A 24,136-nucleotide genomic window follows, 5' to 3' on the forward strand; every position below is an offset into this window, starting at 1 on the left:
TTTAGCGTCAATGTGCGGTGCTAATTTTTTAATTAATTTTTTTATAAATTTGTCTGTGATAGAAACATTTTTTTACAATTATTTTGAATAAAAAAAAAGTGGATTAAAATTAAGTGCGCGGATTTGCATAATTTATATGTTAATTTATTAAGCAACCGATCATCATGTGATTTTTGCTCGTTAAAATATTATTTTGCACAGAAGAAATTAAAAAAAAATTTTTTTTAAATTTGCAATTTATTCTTTTTTAATTCTAATAATTTTTAATTGCAAAATGGCGCCGAATTACGTGCCCAAGAACGGGGGCCACAGTTGGGGATACCAAGACACGTTGGTAAGATTTTATTTTATTTTATTTTATTGGGTTAATTTTTTATTTCGTTGATATTAAAGCGCTCACGCCGGGAAAGCAATATGGTAATTTTGAGCGTCGATTTTATAGGTATATGTAGATATATATATGCCTGCATCCTACGACAACATTGACTCTATTGATAAGCGGTGATAAACTGACATCAATAATTTTATTAATTATGTTATTTGGAAAGTTTTATTTTTATATTAATTAGTCCAATTTTTGTTTGATAGAATTTTTGGAAATTTTTTTTTAAACAGCTTTTGGCTATTTTATTCAATATTTTTGTAATTCATTTTTTTTTTAATAAAAATTTAGTTTGCAAAAAAATTGAAAAAAAATTTTTTACAAAATTTTTTTTTAATTTTAATTAATAATTTTTTTTTTTAATGAAAATTTGATTTAAAAAAATATTTGTAGTTTTTTTTTTTAGATATTTTAATTGATAATTGCAATTTTTATCAATTTTATATTAAAATTTTTTTTTGATGAAAATTTAATTTGCATAAAAAGTTTTTAAGTAAAAAAAAACCTTTTTTTTAACAATTTTTTGTAATTTTAATTGATAATTTAATTTTTTTTTATTTAATTGAAAATTTAGATTGCAAAAAAATTTTTAAACTATTAAAAAAAAATTAATTTTAATTTTTGTTTGAAAAAAAAAATTTTTTTTTGCAAAAAATTTAATAACATGTTAACTAAATAATTTAAAAAAAAAAAAAAAAAGGTGTATGTTTGATATAGCTACCGGTCAAATTAAACAACCTTAGCTTAAAAATGAATCATAACAATATTAATAATAATAATAACAAAAGTTTGTTTGAGGAAAAAGTATAAGTAGATAATTAAAAGGAAGACTTTTGATGGCTAAAAAACGAGCAAATAAATTAATCCAAGTATAAACAAGTCCTTCGGCTATGTGCACCACGTTGGTCTCACGTGTGTAGGAGTGACGTAACGCGAAGTGTTATCATCGATTAGCACGAGTCACTTAGCACCTACACACTCGATTTAACATTTCAATTTAATAATCTATCATTTTATTGTACACAAAAAACTCATGTGTAATCTATTCTGGATGTTTTTGTTTATCACTTGAATCAATCCGCCTCGTTAATCCTCGATCATTCATTTTAATTGCTATAATATATATTTTTTTATATCATTTTTATTTAACTATCTATTTTATAGAGCATAAACATTAATTACCTATACAACGCTCTCTTAGGAATTTTTTTTGGCGATTAGTTCCTAGAATTGCCACTAGGTGGCGATGTGGCGCTCTTTTTTCTCGCTTGTAGAAATTAAAAAACCAAGATTTTAATTTTGAAATAATTATTTTGAATTAATTTATATTATTAAAAAAATTTTACAACATAATTAAAATTAATTTAATCAAATTAACGATTTTAAAAATTAATATTCAATCATTTTAAACCTAATTGAGCATGAATCACTTATTATTAATGAAAATTAACTTTTTAATTTTTTTATATCGCCGTTTTGCCATTTTTAGCGATTATTTTGTAAAGTCACCGCTAGGTGGCGATGTGGCACTTTTATTCTCGCTTACAGACACTTCAAACCTAGATTATACATCTCTAACATAATTAATTTATTTAAATTATCGTAAATGGAACAAAATTATGATTTGTTTTTAAAACTTAAGGCCTCATAATTAATTTTAATTAAGCCAAATTAATTTCTAATTACCGTAAGCTTGATTATAAGTAAATAATAATTTATTTATTAAAATTTAACTTTTTTTTTTGGTTTAAAAATTTTTTTCCGGCTTTTTTAGTCATTAGTTCTTATCGACGCCACTAGGTGGCGATTTGGCGCTTTTTCTCTCGCTTGCAGAAATTAAAAATCCAAATTTTGATAGATTAAAAATTTTTTTTTAATTTACCGAAAATTAAGGTCTTTTTAACGAATTTTAAAGAAAAAAATTTGAAAAAATAATTTTTAAATCTAAGTACAGCAAATTATTTAAAAAAAAAAAAAAAAAAAAATTTCCCGCGTGTTGTTACATAACACAGACTCTCCCGCTAGTTTCAAATGAAAGTATTTAAATTGACATAACACACTACGTATCACAGACAATTTTCCCCCACCATACGTAAAAGTTTCCTGTTAAGTATAGTACTTAACCCATCAAAAATAACGATTTGGTAAAAAAAAAAATCCCAATATAATTAAATAATAATGTTCTTCACAGAAGTTAACTGCGTAATATTTTAATCGCTCCCCACCTAAAAAAAATTATGTAATAAAAATAAATTTTTATTGAATGTAAGAGTTAAAGTTTGGGCTCAACAGTCCCTTTCTCGAAGTTCGGTCCTAGTGACCTAATTTTAAAAATTAAGAAAGGGACAGCTCCCACTCCAAAACATTTTAAAATAATAGACGCTTAGTCAGAACGTGCGTAGTTTATATCAGTTATTTAGTAACATACGTTAGTGGGATTCATTACTTGTATAACTTTTGTTATCTACGCAGAGAGTTTGCTCTCGAGTACATATTGAATATTTTTACTCATTATGTTAAAACACTTGTAAGGCTTGAGTCAATAATTATATTTCTCTATCTATGTCAGTTTAATTTTGTTTTATTAATTAGTGATTGATATTAAAATTAGTTTAAAATTTTTTTTTTTAAATATAAGTGTAGTGTTACGCGATGGCAATGCTAGCCAGGAGTATTAGTGTTAAATTAAATGTTAATAGTAATGTTAATATTAAGAAAAACATTAGCAAGTTATCGAGGATGCTCTGCAATTGGCGGACAATTACGACTTGCAGCGACTCCCAAGTCGACGACCTTGTTATACCCAAGCAAGAGGTCATCCGGTTTATCACTGAGAGCATGCATAAAGTAGGCGCCAATCGAGAGGACGCTGCTGTCGTCGCTCAACACTTGATGACGGCCGATTATCGCGGACACTTCAGCCACGGAATGAATAGACTTGCCATGTATATTAGTGACATTGATAATAAACTCACTAATCCTAATGCTCGTCCGGAAACTGTTAATGACTTCCAGGTTATTTTTTTTTTTTTTTAATTTGAAAGTTTTTTGGGACATGGACCATTTTTTGGTCCATATAACCGTTTTTGGGACACTTGATTTTAAAAAACAATTTTTTGTAAAAAAGTAAAAAATTTGGGACATGGTCCATTTTTTGGCCCAGGTAACAATTTTTGGGACATTTGATTTTTTTTTAATTTAGAAATTTATTTTTTGATAATATAACATTTCAGAAAATTAATTTGTTCTTTGAATTTGGGACAGATTTTAATTTTGGGACATTTTCAATATTAAAAAAAAATTTTGTGAATTTTTTCAGAGAGTATTCTTGAGAAATAAAATTTTTAATGGTCCAAAATTTTGACCGCGGATCATTTTGGCCTAAATAATAAATTTGGATACTTTCAAAGATAAAAAAAATTTTTTTTCTCAATCAAGAGTGTCCCAAATTTGGAAAATGGTCCATTTTTGTCCAGCTTGATGGTTCAATTCTTTCAAATATTTCTTTGTTTTAAAAAATTGACTTTAATTTTTAATGAAAGAAAAAATTCTTAAAAGTCCGTAATGTGGTCCAAATTTTACCCAAAAAATTTCCAAATTTACGATTTCACTAAACACAAACCAAAGGACGAATTTATTGAATAAAAAAATTAAAATTCCTTCATTTCCAGGCTATTGCCCTCGTAGACGGGAAAAACGGCCTGGGCCAAGTGGTCGGCAAATACAGCATGGAGCTGGCGATAAAAAAAGCACAAAAATACGGGACCGGTCTAGTATCAACGCGAGGTTCGAACCACTACGGAATTTGCGGGTACTACACTCTAATGGCGATGGAAAAGAACCTAATTGGGTTCAGCGCGACGAATTCAAGCCCTCTGATGGTCCCAACGCGTTCAACACAGGCCGCTTTGGGCACAAATCCGCTGTCGATAGGCATGCGGGCCCAAAACGACGAATTCGTCCTAGATATGGCGACATCTGGAGTCGCGTTGGGAAAGATAGAGGTCGCTTTCAAGAAAGAACAAGACATTCCCCGAGGCTGGGCCCTAGGAAGCGACGGAAAAATTACAACTGACTCAGGCGAGGCGCTAAAGAACCACAAATTAATGCCGCTAGGTGGCGCGGAAGAGCACTCGGGCTACAAAGGCTACGGGCTGAGTGTCATGGTGGAACTTTTGTGTGGAATTTTGAGCGGAAGTTTTTACGGACCCAATATCAGAAATTGGACCGACGCTAATAGGACCGCTAATTTGGGCCACTGTTTCATGGCCATTGATCCTAAAGCTTTTGGGTCAGGGGCTGAGAATCGACTCAGCCATCTTCTTTCCCAACTGAGGGCGCTGCCCGTTAGTAACGGAGAGGGCGTTCTTGTCGCCGGGGATCTCGAAAGGAAAGCGATGGCCAAAGTCGACACTTGCGGCGGAATTCAGTATCATAAAAATCAGATTAGAATTTGTAAAGAACTCGCGGAAAAATTGGGCGTTAAGTCGATGGAATTAATCAAGAAAAAACATTATGATTAATTTTAGTTCCAAGTGTCATAGAAAATTTATTTTTGTAAAGTAATAATTTTTTTTAATTATTTTTGAAGAAATTTCTATAGATTATATACACTACAGACGGCAAATATGAGCTTCAGTTGATAAAATGCCTCCTTAAGCCCATTTTTGGTTAGTAGTTCGTACAGCTACCGCTAGGTGGCGCTTTTATTCTCACTTGTAGAAATTTAAAAACCTTTATTATTATCAGTAGAGTGATTAAATACTTATTTTTATAAAATGAACAGCCAAATTGAAATTAGTTAAAGAGAATTAATCAAAATTAATTATTTTAATTAGAAAATTATTTTTTAATTGTTTTAAACTTAAAATTTGTTTAATTGATTATTAAGAAAGAAAAAAGAGTAATTTTTTAGTTGATTTCATATAAGCTGGCCTTTTTTTAAATAATTAGTTCGTACGGCTACCGCTAGGTGGCGATGTGGCGCTTTTATTCTCGCTTGCAGAAACTTAAAATCCATGTTTTATTAGTATTATAATTTTTTATAAGAAAAAAAGTTAACAGAAGTCACAATAACGAGCTTTTCTATAATTTATTTTAATTCTATTAAAAATAAACTGATAACCTAATTTAAAAATTTACATAGTTAACAACTTGAAGTATAACAAATAAATAAAATATATATATATATATATATATATATATATATATATATATATATATATATATATATATATATATATTTAATAAATATAGATAAATACTCATATATAAAACCGCTAAGAAAATAAAACAGTAAATAATATGAAGCGATAGTGATAATTTGAAGGTTATAGTTTTGTTATTTATATTTTATCATTAATAATAAAAAGACAAAAAAAAATAATCTAACAATTTAATTATAAGTTTGTAATTTATATAAGTGGGGCAAAATGGTCAATATTTTTTTACTGAAAATCAAAGGTGTTAAATATATTTTTTATTAAATTAATTATGTTGTAAGTTTAAAAATGAAAATGCGAACTAGAGGAAGTTCAATTATTGTAAACGGAAAAGAATAAATGGTAAATAGTAAATAATGCCTTGCATTAGCTAATGGGCTTTCATTTGTTCCCCTTTCTTCTTATTATATTATCTTAAGGTCATGGAACCCATGGGACTTCCGTTTAAATCCTTCTTATTGGAGCAATTACCAATTTACGGGGGATTTTTTTATGAAATTAAGGTAGCACTTAAATTATCGCGGTAAAATCTAAATATTTGGTTCCAACAGTCGTTTTATCTCATTGTACCTCTTATCTAGGCTCATAAAATCGAAAATTTATGGCCTGAATGAAAACAATAATTATTAACGCTCATAAAGGATAATGTTATTCAGTTTACAATTGTCTTTTGACTGGTTAACCCTTTGCTATGTCGTTTTTTTGTTTTGCTCAACAACATCAGGTAAGAATCATTTTACATTCTTTAATCAATAATATTTAAGTCCTACAATATTTATTTTTAATTAATTTAAAATAAAAAAACAATAATTTGGGAAAAAGGGAGGGGGTGTGACTAAAATTAGAATATTGGCTAAAGGGTTGGAGATACGGCAAAAGTGATCAGGACCTTTTCGATAGAGGATTAAATTTCCTATAAAAAAGGTCTCTTATGTTTTTTCGATATTTTTTATATTTATCGAGATATTTTGAGTTTTTAATTTCCTTAGGGCAGTTTTCATGAAAACGTAAATCGCGGGTTTTAGATTCAAACTTTGACCTTGATTTTTGGCTTAACGGGTGGAGATATCGAAAAATTAACCGAAACCTTTTCGATAGAGGATTTAATTTCCCACAAAAAATGTTTCTTATCAATTTTTGATATTTCTAATATTTAGCCTGTAAATTAAAAAAAAAAAAAACCAAAACGAAATCCACAACATCTAAACTAAGCTTGTAGTTATAAAATTCTCGTTACCGCATTAAAAAACATTAATTTAATCACATACAATTTTGACCTAATGATAAAAGAGCAGATAACTTGTGACTTTGACTCGAGCTTCCTGCGGCCCCTTCTATACCTCAGCCTCTCTCTTCAGAGGGAAGTAGCCCATTACTTAGTACAGTCTGCAGCACAATTCAAACAATCCACTAATTTTCTTTTTATCACTACCTCTTCCCTTCCTCCACCCATCTAACAAAAAAATTTTTAAAAAATAATTCAAGCATCCTAATCAAATCTTTCAAAAATTTCTCCCCAATTCTCCGAAAAATAATTCAAAAATTGACCACAAAACCGGAAATAAATAGATAAAATAATTCGATAGTTAGTACATCTTTGATGTGTGAGTCTAATGAGTTTATAAATTGAGCCAGTGGTGACTCGTGACGCCTGCAAATTGCTGCGTGACTCAGTCCACCATCGACAATGGTGTGGTGCACATTCATTCAACAATTTTTAACTCCCAACAATGTGTAATTGATCCGTGTAAAATTCAAAAGTGATCTTCAATAATTGCAAGTGATTTTTTAACGGGAAATATTTAATAAAATAATAATGGCAAGTTCGGGAAAAAAAGAGGAAAACAGTCAGCATAGACATCGGCATCATCATCCAGATGTAGCTGTTTTGGATGGCAATGAAGAAGATGTTGATAAAGAGTGGGAAGATTTTACTCGTCTAATGGCCAAATTAAGAGACAGCCGGTCAAATCGACCAAATAGGTACCTTAATTTTCCATTTTGTTGATTTTAATAATTATTTTACGGATTTTTGACTGATTATTTTATCAATAGACCTTCTCAGGCATTCTACCCCTGCCCGCCACCCAAAGAAGATGACCAGCAAGAGTTTGATCCCTTTGATTATCTTAATACAATTGTAAGAGCTTTGGATATATTTTTTATGCATGCGCATGGATTTTTTATTAATCAAAAACATTACTTTAAATAATTTAGGACACTTCTAGAACAATAATCACTCTAATTTACCGAAATTTCAATAAAAATTCGATATAGTGATATATTTTTGATTTTGAGTTTCTACAAGCGAGAATAAAAGCGCCATATCGCCGCCTAGCGGTAGCTTTACGAACTAATTTCCAAAAAAAATACTTTTTTTGACTAAATAATTAATAATTCAAGGTTAAAGGCCATATTTAAGAGTGTTTTAGTTATTTAATATATTTTTTTATTAATATTCCTAATATATATATATATATATATATATATATATATATATATATATATATATATATATATAATATATTTTTCTAATTCCGTTGGAAATAATTAAATTTATGACAATTTGATATAGAAATTGATATTTAAAGGTTTTAATAATAAAAACTTGGATTTTGAGTTTCTGCAAGCGAGAATAAAAGCGCCACCTAGCGGTAACTTTACGAACTAATCGCCAAAAAAAATCCTAAATTAGAGTCTTATCGCCTAAGGTTTATATTTACAGTCTCCAGTGGAGAATTTATTAAAAATTTATTAAAAATTAATGATTAAAATTGAAAGTTAATTATTTTATAGTGACTCTAAAAAGAACGATTTTATCAAGCCATAGCAAATCGCGTGGGCATGGTAATAAAATTAACATGACCTTGACAGAAAAAGTGCAATTTAAAAATGCGAATGGCCTTGATTGAAATTCGTATACCTGTATAATTAGTGATAAATTAATTTAAAGAAAAATTTACAAATATACGAATGAATTACCCGAATAGTATTTTAATTTTATTGAAGTTGTAGTAGTTTGCATATGAGCAATAACCATTACGACTGGAACTATTTTAATAACACGGTTACGAGGATACAATTGCAGTTAGCAGTGGACTAGTACAGCGATCTTTGATAGAATTTAATATAAACACAAACGCGCGGTGACAATTCAACCGTTATGCGCATGACGCTTATATATGTCGCTAATATAACTTGTTTTGCATGTAATTTCAATTGCGTATATTAAATCTTTGATACTTGGTAATTTTTATATAATTAGCGTCTGGGGTAATTTAAATTTGATTTAGAATTTCGAAAGAAATTCAAAAAAATTTTTGTTGGACAAATTCGATAGCCTCAAGCAATTTTCTGTCGTTAGAACCCAATTAGAAAAATTTACGACCTTATTTGTCATCATGCGTCTATTTTGGCTCAGAAGACATTGGACTCCAAAGCGCGATAAGTGTATTATTATCGACTTAAAATGTTCAAAAAAATGTTAATGCTTTTGTTGATGACTTTTGCAACGGGTAGTATAATGTATCCGGATTATCCAACTGGTAGATGCAAGGAAAATGGATTTATAGTAAGTATCATGCTTTCAATCTAGAAAAACAATTGTTGATACTAAAAAACCAAAATTTCCTTGATAGTGTCAAGAAGACTTTGAATGCTGCAACCAAAAGTGCTTCGCCATCGGAAACATCGGCTTCAGCAGCTGTATTTCATTACCGAAGGGTAACTTCTCCACAACGCCAAAACCAACGGACAGAAAGCCGCGTTGTGGTCTTAATGGATACATCGCAATCCTTAACATACTATTTTTTTATCCTAATTAAAGGAATTGATTAATTCTCTTAACTTTTCTCTTGCAGTGCTTACGGAGAAACGATTGCTGCTCTAAATTATGCGTCAGGCTAGCGGGAATTCACTTGCCAGGCATCTGCAGATCCAAAGGACCTTTACCCTGATAGATAACTTGTAGCGTTAAGTGAAAAAATTAATAAAAATGATGAAAAACTCCGTCGAATAATTGAATCTACTAAAAGATACTTTATTTACTCTCGCGTGACTGATTTCAAAAAAATCGTGCCAATAACAGATTCTGTTACACGCGATGTTACGTTACAAACAATTTTTTGCAACTGTCTTACTTATTTTCTTGTTTCTTATTGATATTATTTAAAGCCGGGTGTTCGATAATAATAGACAATGGTGTCTAATAATGTAGGTCCGATCACTAAAATTGGACTTGCTAACCATTGCCCAGTAGGACGTGGTCATTGTTGACGTCAATTCAAGCCTCAAATTAAATAGCAAAAAATCATAGCATTAAAAGATAAATTACAACTATTACTATTTATACATTATACTTGCTAACTGCTGACAATTTTAAATTTACTGTGACAATATTACCCCCCTTTTTGATAAGGTGATAGGAAAGTTGCGGAAAATCATCATTTTGGCCCTTAAAAATGCGGATTTAGCAAAAAAATAACGTTTCCGTGAAAAAACTTTTTTTTGTTTTTCAATTGAATTAATCTAAAATTGATTGTTTTGGTCTCTTTGATTGTAAAAATGATTTTAGAGACCGAAATTAAGAGAATTAAAAAAAAAAAAAATTTTTTTTTTTGGGGAAAATAAAAAAAAAATTTTTTTTTCTAGATTTGATGGTAAAATTAATAAAAAAAAAAAAATAAAAAATAAAATTGAAAAAAAAGAGACTTGTAAATATAAACCATATAAACGAGACAAATTTTCAATAAAAATAGTTATTTTTGGCAAAAGAGCTTGCGGAGAATATAGGTAGACTTCAATGTCGAGGTTGCCAAATGATTAACAGCCAGCATTTGACCCCAGTTTAGTGCAGTATTCCCATTAAGACAGTCGTCTTTTTTTACAATTTGATAGAAATAAAAGTAAACCATAAACGAAAACAAAGTTAATTACGGGATAGCTGACCAACCGATTACCTTCGATAAATAAATAGATCTAAAAAAAGAAATAAAAACGGAAAAAGTCAGGAACAATGACAGTAATAAGTGGGAACATAAATAGTTTATGTCTGACAATTGTCTGTTAATGTATTAAGTAAACAATAGGTAAGAGAGATGTAGTGGAAAGCGATCTACCTATGACTAGCATTAGCTACAATCTAAAAATAATAATAGCCTCTCTTGCCAAATTTCGACAAATCTAAAATGCTCAAATCCTCGAGTCAGTTTGCGTTTAACCACCGACGGCGCCATTCAACATCTGTTGCTTGATTCAATTCAAGACGCGAAATAAAAAAAAAAAAAAAAGTTGTGTGGATGTTCCTAATAAAACGTAATATCTAATAATGAATTCCTCTGTCACTTGAATCAATGTTAGTTTGTTTATTAAAATAAACAATTTTTATTATTTTTCGTATTTATGCCGGCCAGTCTGCTGAACAAAGCCTATTTCGTCTGCAATGATGACTACGTTGTAAGTTGTTAATCACTAGCATGTTTACTAACTTTTTCTGGTGTGAGCTCTTAAATACGACAAAATCGTCTGTCTGGTAGCGAGAGAAAAACCGCCGTGTAGCTACCTAGCGGTCAAGCATGAAACTATCAACTAGAAAATTCAAATTCTTACCTTGAAATTGACTTTGTCTTGAATTTCTAGATGTATGGTCGTTACACGAAGGACCTGGGTGAATTCGCAAAGGAAGAAGCACGGAAACTTAAGTCCCACGAGAAGGCCCGAAGAAAGCTGGACAAGGTCAGAGCTGAAGACTTGAGAAAATCACGACGTGGCCCGGTATGTCGGAAAGCAGTAGCGTTGCTAGCGTTCATCTGGAAGCACACTGGAGCGAGGTTGGGTGAAGACTGGGTGTTCCTGGCTCTGCTTGGAATCATAATGGCGTTGATCAGCTACGCGATGGACCGCGGAATATCCATGTGCAACAACGGTTAGTATAAAAGTTTTATCAAAGCTTGATCAAAGCCTTGAAACTGATTTTAAACTTTTTCCAGCCAGGATATGGCTGTATCAAGACTTGACGTCGCATCCGGCATTGCAGTACCTGGCATGGGTGTCCTTGCCAGTGTGCCTGATCCTCTTCAGCGCGGGGTTTGTCCACATAGTAGCTCCCCAGAGTATCGGGTCAGGAATTCCCGAAATGAAGACCATTTTAAGAGGAGTAGCCTTGAAGGAATACTTGACCTTCAGGACCTTGGTGGCGAAAGTTATCGGACTAACGGCTACTCTAGGCTCAGGACTGCCCCTAGGAAAGGAAGGTCCGTTCGTCCACATCGCCAGTATCGTAGCAACCTTGTTGTCCAAGTTGGTGACCAGTTTCCAAGGGATCTACGAAAACGAGAGCCGCAACTGCGAAATGTTAGCCGCAGCGTGTGCTGTTGGAGTTGCTTCGTGTTTCGCGGCTCCGATTGGAGGTGTTCTGTTCAGCATTGAAGTAACGACAGTCTACTTCGCCGTAAGAAACTACTGGCGAGGATTCTTTGCTGCGGTTTGCGGAGCGACCATGTTCAGGCTGCTGGCGATCTGGTTTCAGAGGGAAGAAACGATAACCGCGATGTTTGCAACCAACTTCACGATGGACTTCCCGTTTGACCCACAAGAACTCTTCATTTTCGCTTTAATTGGGGTGGGCAGTGGATTAGGGGGAGCTTTCTACGTCTGGTTGCACCGACAGTACGTTATATTCATGCGGAAGAACAAGAGTATGAACTTGTTCTTACAAAAGAACCGATTTCTGTACCCAGGAATCGTTTCGCTGATGGTAGCTTCGGTGTCCTTCCCAATGGGACTGGGCCAGTTCATGGCTGGGGAGCTCAACACCCACAACCAGGTCCAAGGACTCTTCACCAACTTCACCTGGACCAAGTCCGGACTTAGTGTCGAAGAAATGAGCGTAGTTCAGCATTGGTCCACTCCATATTCTGATGTCTTCGTGGGGCTGTTTGCTTACGCGCTGTTCACCTTCGTGTTTTCGATTATCTGTTCGACAGTTCCTGTGCCTTCGGGAATCTTCATTCCGGTGTTCAAGATTGGAGCCGCTTTGGGCCGGGCTGTTGGTGAAGCAATGGCTCTTTCATTTCCCAACGGTGTCAGATATGGCAGATTCAACACTCCTATCACACCAGGTAAGGTTAATCAATCTTACCACTTAGGATAATTTTAATTGGTGTTTTTATGTACAGGAGGGTACGCGACTGTTGGAGCTGCAGCATTTTCAGCGGGAGTTACCCACACGATATCAGTAAGCGTGATAGTTTTCGAGATGACCGGACAAATCACTCACATTGTTCCAATAATGATCGCCGTGCTGATTAGCAACGCCATTGCGGCATTACTTCAGCCGAGCATATACGACAGTATTATTCTCATTAAAAAGCTACCTTATCTGCCAGATTTATTGCCCTCGAGTTCAGGTAACTACTCTGTTTGTTTATTCTACAATAACACTTGCTCCAATACTAACATCGCCTTTTCTTTATCGCAAGCGATAGGATCCAAGGTAAAGACTCTCAACTCCCACTTTGGTTAATTTAAGTTGACAATTTCACTTCTTCCAGGCATGTACAATATCTACGTAGAAGACTTCATGGTCAGGGACGTTAAGTACATCTACCATGGAATCAGCTACCAGAAACTGAAGGACACCTTAAAGGAAAACCGGAAGCTCCGCGGATTTCCACTGGTCGACAACCCGGCCTCCATGATCCTGCTGGGCTCGATCCAGCGACTGGAGCTGATAAAACTAATCGAGAAGCAGATCGGCCGGGAGAGGAGGCTCCAGGTGGCTCAGAAGCTTCACAAGGAAGCCGAAGAACGCGCTAAAGAAGAAATGGAGCGGCAATTACGGGATCCGGAACGAACGAGGCGGCCGTCGCGCTTCGAAGTGATCCCAGCTCCGGATATTCTGAAGATGCAGAGGCAAAGCGTCAGTGACTTGACCAATGTAGATCATCACACCTTCCACACTCCGTGCTTCGGGACCCAGCCCAAAAAGTCCATCCTCAAGAAAACCAACTCCTTCACACTCAAAGGATTCAGTCCGTTAGTCAGTCCAGCGATGACTCCATACACCACAGTCACTGGCGCTGAGAGCAGGATCAGGTTAGCCTTTGAAGCCATCTTCCGCAAGTCTGCTACGCTTCAAGACGTCGATCCTGATCCAGAAGTTGGCACTGTCAACGGAACCAGGAGAGACAGCTCTGATGAAGCCAATATTCCGCCACACACTCCCATGTTGGCGCCCAGTCCTGCTACTTCCAAAAAGGTCCAGTTGGTAGGTTTTGATTGTAGGTTGAAGGAAGGTTTGATTACCTTTTGATTGGTGATCTTCTGTTTCAGCCGAGGGAAAGGGTCATCGACATGTCCCCGGAAGACCAAAAACGGTGGGAGGAAAGCGAAATGGCCGCAGATGTTGACTTTTCTAGGTGTCATATTGATCCAGCTCCTTTTCAATTGGTGGAAAGAACTTCACTGCTCAAAGTTCATAGTCTTTTTAGCATGGTTGGGGTTAATCATGCTTATGTGACTGCTATTGGGAGACTTGTTGGTGTTGTTGCGCTTAAAGAGGTACGATATTATCATTTAGACATTTTTGATCAATTTTCTTTGAAGTTTCTTTATAATTTATCATAATTTAAAGCCTTAAGGTTAATTTTCATCAATTATAATGTTTAAATTCGAATCTTAAGGCTAATTTTCATTAATTATGATTTTTTTTCAAGTTCAAATTACAATTTGAAACTTTAAGGCTAATTTTCATTAATTTTGATGCTCGTTTATGCTTCTAGTTAAGAAAAGCAATTGAAGACGCCAATTCAGGCATACCACCAGCACACGCAGACATAAATCCAACAGTATCAGTGTCCAGTCTAACCAAAAGTGACGCTGAAACTGAAATCCTGAAGGACGAAGATAAACTAAACTCAATAAGCATAATCACAGACGACAAATCTAAGGTTGATAATGTCTAAGGTTGTAGATTAGAGCCAGAAAGTTCACGTTTTTTCTTTATCCAAATTTGAGGTTAAACATATGAATGCTCATTTAAAAAACTGCGAAAGTTCTGGCCCTATTGACGATTCATAAATACTTTTATGCAATTAAATGCAATGTTTATAAATTTATCGTTGTAATTATTAATATTAATTATTGTGATAGTCTCGTCAATCTAGGGACGTGACCATTAATACAAAGTGATCTATAGATTGCTAAATATTTTTATTTTTTTTTTTTGTTTAAGTAGGATTTTACGGCTGGCCGTAGCCCAAATTAGATATTTATTTTTATTAATACATTTATGAGGATTTTCCATATTAATTTTTAATATTAATATGTATTGTGTATTTATTGAAGAGACTAATTCTAAAGGCCACAGATTTTGTAACAAGCAAAATGGATTTGTAATTTATGCTCAAAAAAATTAATGTTATGCTCAATTTTCGATCAAATATTCGACGCCATTTTGCTTAACTCCGACAAAATATCAGAACAGTGTGACCAAGTTGTGCCAATATAATCAAACGCAATAAATATCTGAGTTAAAATTTAAATCGTAGATTTAATTTTGAATCTAAGATAAATTTTGACTCGGGATATAATTAATAATAATCATAACTTATAAATACCGCCTAAAATCCAACATTCCATCTGTCTAAAATCTAGACCGGTAATAATGCTATCAAAATATAAATTGAACTGAACAAATTCAACTGCGTAAAATGTACATAAAATTATAAATAACTACAATCTAAAAAAGCAATTGTTAATTAGTAATGTAATTTTGTAAATATTGTATAGTTGTGTACGGAAAATCTTAAAATGAAAATGCAAAAAAAAAAGACATTACAAATAATAATTTATTTTATTTTACATATTATTTGAGTTTATTATTATTAATGATACAAATTTTAATGATAAGTATTAAAAATATTTATTTGTCCATAGAAAACCACCCGTGCAAGCATTTAGGAACTGGCCCGGGAGTGGAAAACACAGTTCTACTGATTTCCTTCATTGTTTTTGCATTTATGACAATTAAACACACATCAGACTCATTGTTCTTCCCAAAAACAGCTGCGCTGACGATAACTCCGTCATCTTCATCCTAAAATAGCCCACTTTCATCAGTTTCAAAAACTGACCGTTTCTAATTCGGCCGTAAAAAATTGAAGAATCATTTTTTTGAAAACTTTTTCGGCTGAAATTGCATCTACACACTCCCTAGAATCCAGAAAAAAATACCCCGAGTCGCTAAGTTCATTTGCTTCGGAGAAAAATGGGTCACTTCAATCCCGCAATTCAGGAATTGCAAGTAAAAAGGTGGGAGCAGCAACTTTTCGGGGCTTAGGAGTCAAGTTGGAGGCTCGGGGTATTTTTTTCTGGATTCTGGAGGTTCCGTAGATGTGATTAAAAAAAAAAAAAGTTTGGAATAGCTCAAAGGAAGCATTTTTTACGACCAAAAAGGTAAAAGTGGTACGAACCTGCCCTTCAGGATTTGAGACGAAAATCGGCTCGCTTGGATAGAGGCCCTTTTCGCTCCAAGTGACCCGAGTTTTGGTGGCAGTATCGACCTTGATCACCTGCAAATATATCCTGAATACAGAATCCAAGATATGGAACAAAGCGGAGGTATAACTAATCAGTAATTACCGTTCCGGGATTGTCGAGATCAACATCGCTGGAAATAGCATAGAAATAACGATACTCTTTGCCGAGACGCTCGTAATTAAACCTCGGAGTTTCGCAACCCAAGTCGCAAATCAGTTCTGGTTTTACGAAAATTTTTCCGTCCGGAAGGAAGTAAGCCGACGCTTTGCGGCTTAACATATCCTTTGTGTCTCTAAAGTTACGATTGTTGTTGTTGTCATTAGAATTGACAGTTTGGTGCATAGATTCAATCTTTATCAAATTTTCTTCACTTGTGTGATCATGTCCGTCTTCCCCGAGTGGCAAGATAAATCTTAGAGGTCGTCCGCGGAACAATTCAGCGTAATTCGGATTTTTGTGCATATTCTTTATCGATTCTATGTACATGCAGTCAAGCATTTTAGCGTCTTTGTAGCAGCACAAATCAAGAACAATGTAATCCTTATCAAGCGTTTCAAATTGATTTATCGTGTGGAAGAAAAAAAATTTTTCTGCGGTAAATGTTCTTTTTAATTTCCCGTCAGTTCGCGATATCAGATGAATAAGCGTCTGGAAATACATTCATGATTAACGCCTTGATAAAAAAGAAACAATAGTTATTTACATTTTTATCATGACAAATTTTTCCAAAATTTTCAAACCTCTGTAACTTTGGAAGGAATTAGAATTTAAGAGCTGGGTAAATTTTGCTGGATTAAGGACACTTTGAACTACAAATTTTGTAGGAAAAGTTTTTTTTATCGCGATGATAGGTCTTGAGATATTGGAGGTTGAAGAGGGGGGTGTTAATAATGAAAGTTCAAAATTTGGATTTTTGGACAAAGTTTAAAGGTTCATAACTTTTGAACTAATTGAAATTTAGGGACCGGACAAATTTTGGAGTAAAGAAGAGACTTTTTGCCACAACTTTTGTCCCAAACTTTTTTTTTTTAGGATGAATATTTTTCGAGATAAAAAATAAAGAAAACTAAAAATGAGTAAAATTGAATTTTTAGAAAAATTTGGATTTTTGGGCAAACTTTAAATGTTTATAACTTTTAAACTAATTGATATTTATGAACCGGACAAATTTTCTAGTAAAGAAGAGACTTTCTTTAAACAATAATTATTTACATTTTGATCATCATGCCACTTGAGACAAGTGCAAAGCGGCTGGTTCATCAAATGACACTTGACCATCTTGGTGAAGGAAATGGCCAGCGGCTGCTCGATGATAATGAAGAAGTTATCGGTAATCCCAAAGGTGTGCATGTAGGATGGATTCATGCGCCATCTAGCAGGGACGCTACCAACTATCTCGGCTTGGTCGAACATCGATTTGTCTTTAATATCAAACATCACACGTCAGACATTAATCAACCATAAAACAGAAAGTGAACTAATCTACTGATAAATTATGGGTACCAGCGTTTTGAGCAATCGGGAACTTGATGACGCTGTATTCCGGGCCCTTGGACCCAACACTGAGTCCCACATTGAAAACAGTCCCATCTTTGATCACATGTGGGTGCGATGTGTGGTTTACGATCCCCACGTGTTTCGAGATATTGACCTTCTTCTTGGTTTCTAAAGTCACTGGGTCGATCTTGTGGACCACTGGGAATTCGGTGAATGTGTAGAATTCATCGTCGAAAGGGTAGACGGATATCATTGTGTTGTCCGATGCATTGTCTGCTGGGTTGAAAATAGCAGAAACTCTACGGAAGTTTTAATTTTGATTAATTCTTCCTAGTAGAGATGAAATCGAATTTCTACTAATGTTAGATCAAATAATTTTTACGGGGAGACAATTACCGATGGAAGATACTTTGGCAAGGATCTGGAGCTGCTTTTGTTCCAAATTCCGTCAAAACAATTCTTTGGGCTTGCTGGTTTCTTTTGTAAACGTCTGTTTGGATGAAGCGCCTTTGGTACGTCGCTTTTCCATCAGAAATGTGGAACCTATTGATTAGTTTAGTTTTTTATTTGGATAATTTGGTGGGGATTAAAAATCAAGCAAATTATCAGTAAAACTTTTTAAATTTTGTGGCTAAAAATTATCCAGCGTAATAAAAAATCATTTTTAATTTTTTAATTGCTTCAAAATTAATTGAGTAATTTATAAAGCTGCTGATTAATGACAGATAAGCTTTTTAGAGTAAAAAAAAAAAAAAAAAAATTATTACTTATATTTTAAAATTTAACTCTCTGGTAGCGAGAAAATTTTGCGACCATGCGCCACCTGTTGGATATTTTTGGTACTAAATTTTATTTTAAAAAAGTGTATTTGGGCATGTTGAGCCTTTTTAAGCTAAATAGAGCCTAATATGGCCCATTTTGATAACATGCCATAGCAAAATATTATTTAGTTACAAAGTTATGTCATAAAATAAAAAAAAATTTTTTTGCTTTATTTTTGAGAAATTTTCAATAATAAATTACCTGTGTAATAAAGCAGAGCTGTCAAACAAGTGATCAAATTCATAATTTCCAACTTTCAAATTTCCCGGGCCATTTCTCAGCAAAGTTCCTTTAAGCCATTTTGGAATCACGCCAGTTGTCTTTCCAAAAATCGGCTCGACAACTTCCTCTTCACAAGATCGCATCCAAATAGAAGTATCACAATTCGGATAATAATCAACTTCTTCACCGCCATTTTTAAATTTGGTCTCGCAATTATTATTGATATCCTTCTGTAATTTGGGCGTAAAATATCTATCAATAGTCTTGGACCCATATTTGCCGGAAATATTATCAACCAACCGAGATTTTTTACAGAACATTTTCACGGTAACTAATCACGCAATAAATTTTAATTAATCACTGTCTTCGTCAATCGGTAGCCGGTTTTCAGTCGCGGAAGTGATCAGCGGTCTCAGAATTGCGGATAGAATTTTTTTAATATGTTTTTGCGGCAAGTCCATAGTTTGTTTTGGTAAAAGTTCGAACAGTTTTTTATTGGAATGTTGTCACGACGAGTATTTAAATTTAAATGACAGCACTGGCCGTGAGCGTGACCTTTTAAGGGAGCATTTGTGTGACCTTCAGCCGGCTAGAGCGTAATCACTTAATCTACCCTCCTCGGTCAATTGAAGCCTTATAAACACTTCATTATTGATACACGTGTTTTTTCGGTCTTTCCTTATTCTGCTTAGCTAGTTAGGCACGTGCTGGGTTTCCAGCATTTTTAGATGTTCTTCCTATCAGTTGATTTTTATTTATTCGATTATATTTATTTCCTTTTATATTTATTTTGTTTTATTGCTTGAAAACATTGAGGAAATTTTTTGGATTTAAAAATAAAATTATTTCGAAAAGTATCCATTGTGGGTTAACTTTTGCTTACTGGCGAAGTGGTTTTACTCTTTCTTAACAGCGCGGATCGAACAGGGTTCGAGTCTGGTCCGAGGTTCAATTTTTTTTTTTAATTTCAAATTAAAATACTATTTAAAAATTAAAAATTAATTTTATAATTTTTTTTTTAATTAATCTGAAGTGAATGTTTAGAAATAAAATTCAAATTTTTAAATTAATAATTTCCATGTTAAAAATTATTATAATAGTATTTTTATAAATAAATTTCTATTTTTACAAAAAAAAATATTATTTTTTTAATAATTTATCGTAATGCTATTTAAATATGTAAATTAATAATTTGTAAGAGTTATATACAATGATTTATTGTTTTCCGGGTCATAACTCATGATTAATAAATATAAAAAATTTTTTTTTCCTTCAAAAGAAAAAAAGTATTAATTTTAATTTAAAATCAAAAAAAGAAAATAAACAAAATTAAATTGAATGAATTAGTAAAATTATTTATTATCATTCTGTCAATAAATAAAAAAGTTATAATAAATGTGTGCTATTAATAAAAATCGTGAATTTTAAATACAAATAAAATAAATAAATAAATAAATAATCTACTTACCGGAAAAAGTTCAGAAATTCTGGGAACTTGACTAGTTACCGTCTGAATGCTAATCACAAGATTAAGAGATTTTCTGAGAAATCTTTCAGAGCCGATTGTTTTGTAAACATTACGGATAGATCGCAACATTGCAAGTGTCGTATTGTTAGCACACAGTAGACGCATTTTTTCATTAATTGTTTTATTAATTGTATTGATGTTTAGGTAAACAAAAACTTATTTAGAAATTTTTTAAGTTGTAAAATAACTAATTTTAAATTTTTTTAGGAAGTTTAGAGTTGTATTGTGAACTTTATAACAATAACAAACTTTTGCGGAGTTACAACTTGTAGGTTAATGCTTTTTATGCATTTTTCATGTTTATGAACGACCAGTAATGCAGAGAATTCTGTGACCATGACATTTATTACTTTTATTTAAGATTATTTAATTAAGAATTTTTATTTATGCTGAAAAATAAATTAAATAATTAAATTTTATTATACTTATTATTAATTAAGCTTGTGATATTAATTTCTTAAATATTAAAGCTTTTAAAAAATTTTTAATTTGATTTTATATTTTTATTAAAAACTTTAATCGCAAATTGTTATTTAAATTCATTGAAAATTAAAAAAAAAAAAAATAAAAAACAATTGAAAAAAAAAATTGGGAACAAACCAAGCTGAGAATCGAACCTAGATCTCTAAGATTACATGTAAAGTGCTTCTAGATATAAATAAATACTAGAAATTTAAATTGCGCGCGCACTATTTATATTAATTATATAAAATTACACAAAATTGTTTTCAGATTTGGAATAATTCACATTTATTTATTAATAGCAGGTTCTTAAAAGTAACCATAAAGACCCAGGTTCAAATCCCGGCTCAGTCCAATTTCAATTTTTTTTTTTATACTTTTCAGGGAATTTACTTAATAAATCTCATTAGTAATAAAAAAAAAATGACCAAAATCTCCAAATTTTTAAATCAATTCCATCAATTTAATTTTTTAATAAAAAAATAATTATTCCAGCCAAATTAAAGGATTGAAGGGGCTTTAATAAATAAAAATTGATATTACAATACTTGACATATCAATTAATTTTTATTATTATTATTATTGTGAAAAAACAATTTCTAAAACAAATTGACCTATTTAAAAAAATATTTAATAATAAATATTTACATCAAAATGAGTTTAATAAAGAAAAAAAAAGAGATTACAGATTACTTTCAAAAACACATGACGAGTCATATGGATGTTTTGTCTGAGATATGATAAAGCCCGAGGAGAGGTATTTGGACTGAGGCACGTGACGAGTCATAACATGTAAATAGTATAATGTACAAGTATTGATAAAGATATCGCTATCAATATTGTTCATTATATTATTATTATTACTATTATTATTATTATTATTATTATTATTATTATTATTATTATTATAAACCTTTGACTCGCATAATCTGCGACTTCCTTTAATATGAGCCCGCGTAAAAAATAAATAAATAATTAATAAAACTAAAAAAAAAAAATAATAATTGCAATAAATGCCGCGCTTTCAATTCCTGTGATCTGAATAGATCCCTTGTTAATTAAAAAACAATTATGTAAGAGTAACAGTTCGCTCAATATCCTCGTGATTGATAAGCTAGCTATCGTAATTTGTCTTGTAATTAACTTATTGGATAAAAATCCATACGGAGGATTAAAAAGCGGATAGATTGATTTACAATTAGATAAGAAGGATTATTATCTATTGAAATCTTTTTGTTATATAGGTTACGGTCGGGCTGTAGATTGTGTGTAAAGCGTGTTGCGATTGATGTGTTGGATTGGGAGGTGATGTAATATCATTGACGCCACGCAGTCTGATCATTATTTTACATTTGAATTTATTAGTTTTTGATAATTCTTTTACTTTATAGATAACATCTTGCTTTTAAGTTATCTACAGGTCAATTTGTATTTTTTTCTTGGAAATAGAAAATTTGTAATCTTCTTGAACTATAAAGTCAATGAACTTTCGGTCAAACTAATTTATAAGTACATTTTTGCGTAATAAAGTCGATTTTTTTTCAAGATTTTAATTTCCAAATTTATACAGATATTTTGAACCTCTGTAACTTTGGGAGGAATTCGAATTGAGGAGTCGGGTAAATTTTGGCGGATTAAGGACACTTTGAGCTACAACTTTTGTTCGAAAAAAATTTTTTTTAGGATCAATATTTTCCAAGATAAAAATTAAAAGAAATTAAAAGTGAGTTAAATTGAATTTTTGAAAAAATTTAGATTTTTGGGCAAACTTTAAATGTTCATAACTTTTTAACTAATTGATATTTAGGGATCGGACAAATTTTGTTGTAAAGAAGATACTTTTGGCTACAATTTTTGTACCAAACTTTTTTTTTTAGGACGAATATTTTCCGAGATAAAAATTAAAGAAAATAAAAAGTGATGAAAATTGAATTTTTGGTAAAATTAATAATTATTAAGATGACTGTAATAAATATAATTAACCTTATCAAAAATTCACAGTGACCTACAACTACCCCAAATTAACAAATTGATAAATTGGAGATAAACATCACCCGTCAACAATATTATTATGACCTTGTGTAACATTTGTAATCCATTTAGCCGACCTCGGAATGCACGGAGCATTTAGTCCCAATCAGCGAAAAAATTAACATTCTCATCGTTAATATAAAACGAGTTTCCATCATGAACATCAACGTCAACTGGAAAAGCTTGAGAGTCATCAAATATGTGCTTCACGTCTAGCAGTCTTTCAGGGAAATAAAACAGTCGTATCCTTCGGTGCAGTCCTGCACACGCAATAATCACGCACCTCGTGAAAGTTTTGCAATAAATGCATGCACGAGAAAGTGATGCAATAGGAATAAATACTTTTTTTTTTTTTTTTTTTTTTTTTTTTTTTTTTTTTTTTTTTTTTTTAATTAAGGAAAGGATAATATTTATATTGATTTAATTTACACGGTTTATATTTATAGCCGACCAGTTCATAAATATCAGCATTGTGTAAAATTAATACAATAATGATAACAAGCTATGCTAATATATAATATATAAATATAGATTCATTATTTTCTTTTAATATACTAGCTATGAATTTATATTGAAGGTAATTTTATTGCCTTTGTATTAACGGAAAAATTTTCCAGGATTTTATTTAAAATATTTTCATCCAAAAAAATTCAAAATTTTTGGGTGATTTTCAACGAGCTGTAACTCCGAGGAAAATGATCGTACAGCAAAGAAAAAAAAAGCAAATTGTAGCTCCAAGTGTCTAGTTTTCAGATATGACCATGAAAATTTTTTATCATGTTCGAGTCTGGAAAAATCCTAAGAAAACTACAAAAAAATTTTCCAAATTTTTTTCTCGTCTTAAAAAAGTCTACGGGCTTCAAAAAAATTTTTTTCCATTGTTTCGCTGAAAAGCTTTTTTAGAAAATTAAATCCCCTTCAATTTGACGTAATCAAAAAGCCTGTACGATAGTATGCCGCGGAGTTATCGTCAGTCAAAGCAAAAAAGTACTTTTTCAATTTGACAACCAATAACTCTGGAAATAATGATCGTATAGGAAATCGAAGGAGGGTTATGAAAACTACACGATATTTTCTATAAGAATACCGTGAATAGCTTTTGTCAAAAAAATTTTTTTTTAATTGAAAACTTTAACTGAAAAAACGACAAAAATTCGCATAATTAAGGATATTTGGATAACTTGGTATAACTTTTGCAAAAATCACCAATGAAAAATTTATTATTATTATTATTATTATTATTATTATTATTATAAATTTTATATTTAATAATAATAATAATATATAGCGATTAGAATTATAAGACTAATCTATTAAACGATAATTGTGTAATATAAAACGACGATAATTATATTAAGCATTCACAGTTTGATTTGAGTTTAGCTTGTGAGCATGTTGATGTTTACTTTTTTATTAATTAAAATTAATCAA

The 24,136-nt window shown here is 31.9% G+C and overlaps 3 protein-coding genes across 5 annotated transcripts; 2 read left to right on the plus strand and 1 right to left on the minus strand.

Annotated features, from left to right (window-relative positions):
* Positions 1-122: 122 nt before the first annotated feature.
* Clc-a (chloride channel protein 2) lies at positions 123-15,438 on the plus strand. 3 transcript variants are annotated; one of them, XM_074251215.1, is made up of 8 exons: positions 6,774-7,587; positions 7,660-7,744; positions 11,242-11,527; positions 11,592-12,722; positions 12,780-13,010; positions 13,155-13,870; positions 13,936-14,163; positions 14,385-15,438. In XM_074251215.1, exons 1-8 carry the CDS (start codon positions 7,421-7,423, stop codon positions 14,565-14,567), a joined length of 3,027 nt encoding a protein of 1,008 aa, XP_074107316.1. In that variant the 5' UTR covers positions 6,774-7,420; the 3' UTR covers positions 14,568-15,438. The 3 variants fall into 3 exon arrangements, with proteins under 3 accessions (XP_074107317.1, XP_074107316.1, XP_074107318.1); XM_074251216.1 differs by lacking the exons at positions 6,774-7,587; positions 7,660-7,744 and adding an exon at positions 123-334; XM_074251217.1 differs by lacking the exons at positions 6,774-7,587; positions 7,660-7,744 and adding an exon at positions 9,602-11,058.
* On the plus strand, positions 2,378-5,548 carry LOC141532715 (putative oxidoreductase YjmC). Its single transcript, XM_074251172.1, has 2 exons — positions 2,378-3,397; positions 4,054-5,548. Exons 1-2 carry the CDS (start codon positions 3,035-3,037, stop codon positions 4,903-4,905), a joined length of 1,215 nt encoding a protein of 404 aa, XP_074107273.1. The 5' UTR covers positions 2,378-3,034; the 3' UTR covers positions 4,906-5,548.
* Ninab (neither inactivation nor afterpotential B) lies at positions 14,812-20,451 on the minus strand. Its single transcript, XM_074251219.1, has 8 exons — positions 20,153-20,451; positions 18,664-18,914; positions 18,037-18,183; positions 17,647-17,939; positions 17,356-17,564; positions 16,246-16,791; positions 16,077-16,175; positions 14,812-15,700 (listed from the first exon to the last, which is right to left on the minus strand). Exons 1-8 carry the CDS (start codon positions 20,315-20,317, stop codon positions 15,527-15,529), a joined length of 1,884 nt encoding a protein of 627 aa, XP_074107320.1. The 5' UTR covers positions 20,318-20,451; the 3' UTR covers positions 14,812-15,526.
* Positions 20,452-24,136: the final 3,685 nt, after the last annotated feature.

The sequence above is a fragment of the Cotesia typhae genome, unplaced genomic scaffold (assembly GCF_013202065.1).
Source record: "Cotesia typhae breed Kobodo isofemale line unplaced genomic scaffold, CoteBio_Ctyphae contig_69, whole genome shotgun sequence".
NCBI classification, from domain to species: Eukaryota; Metazoa; Arthropoda; class Insecta; order Hymenoptera; family Braconidae; genus Cotesia; species Cotesia typhae.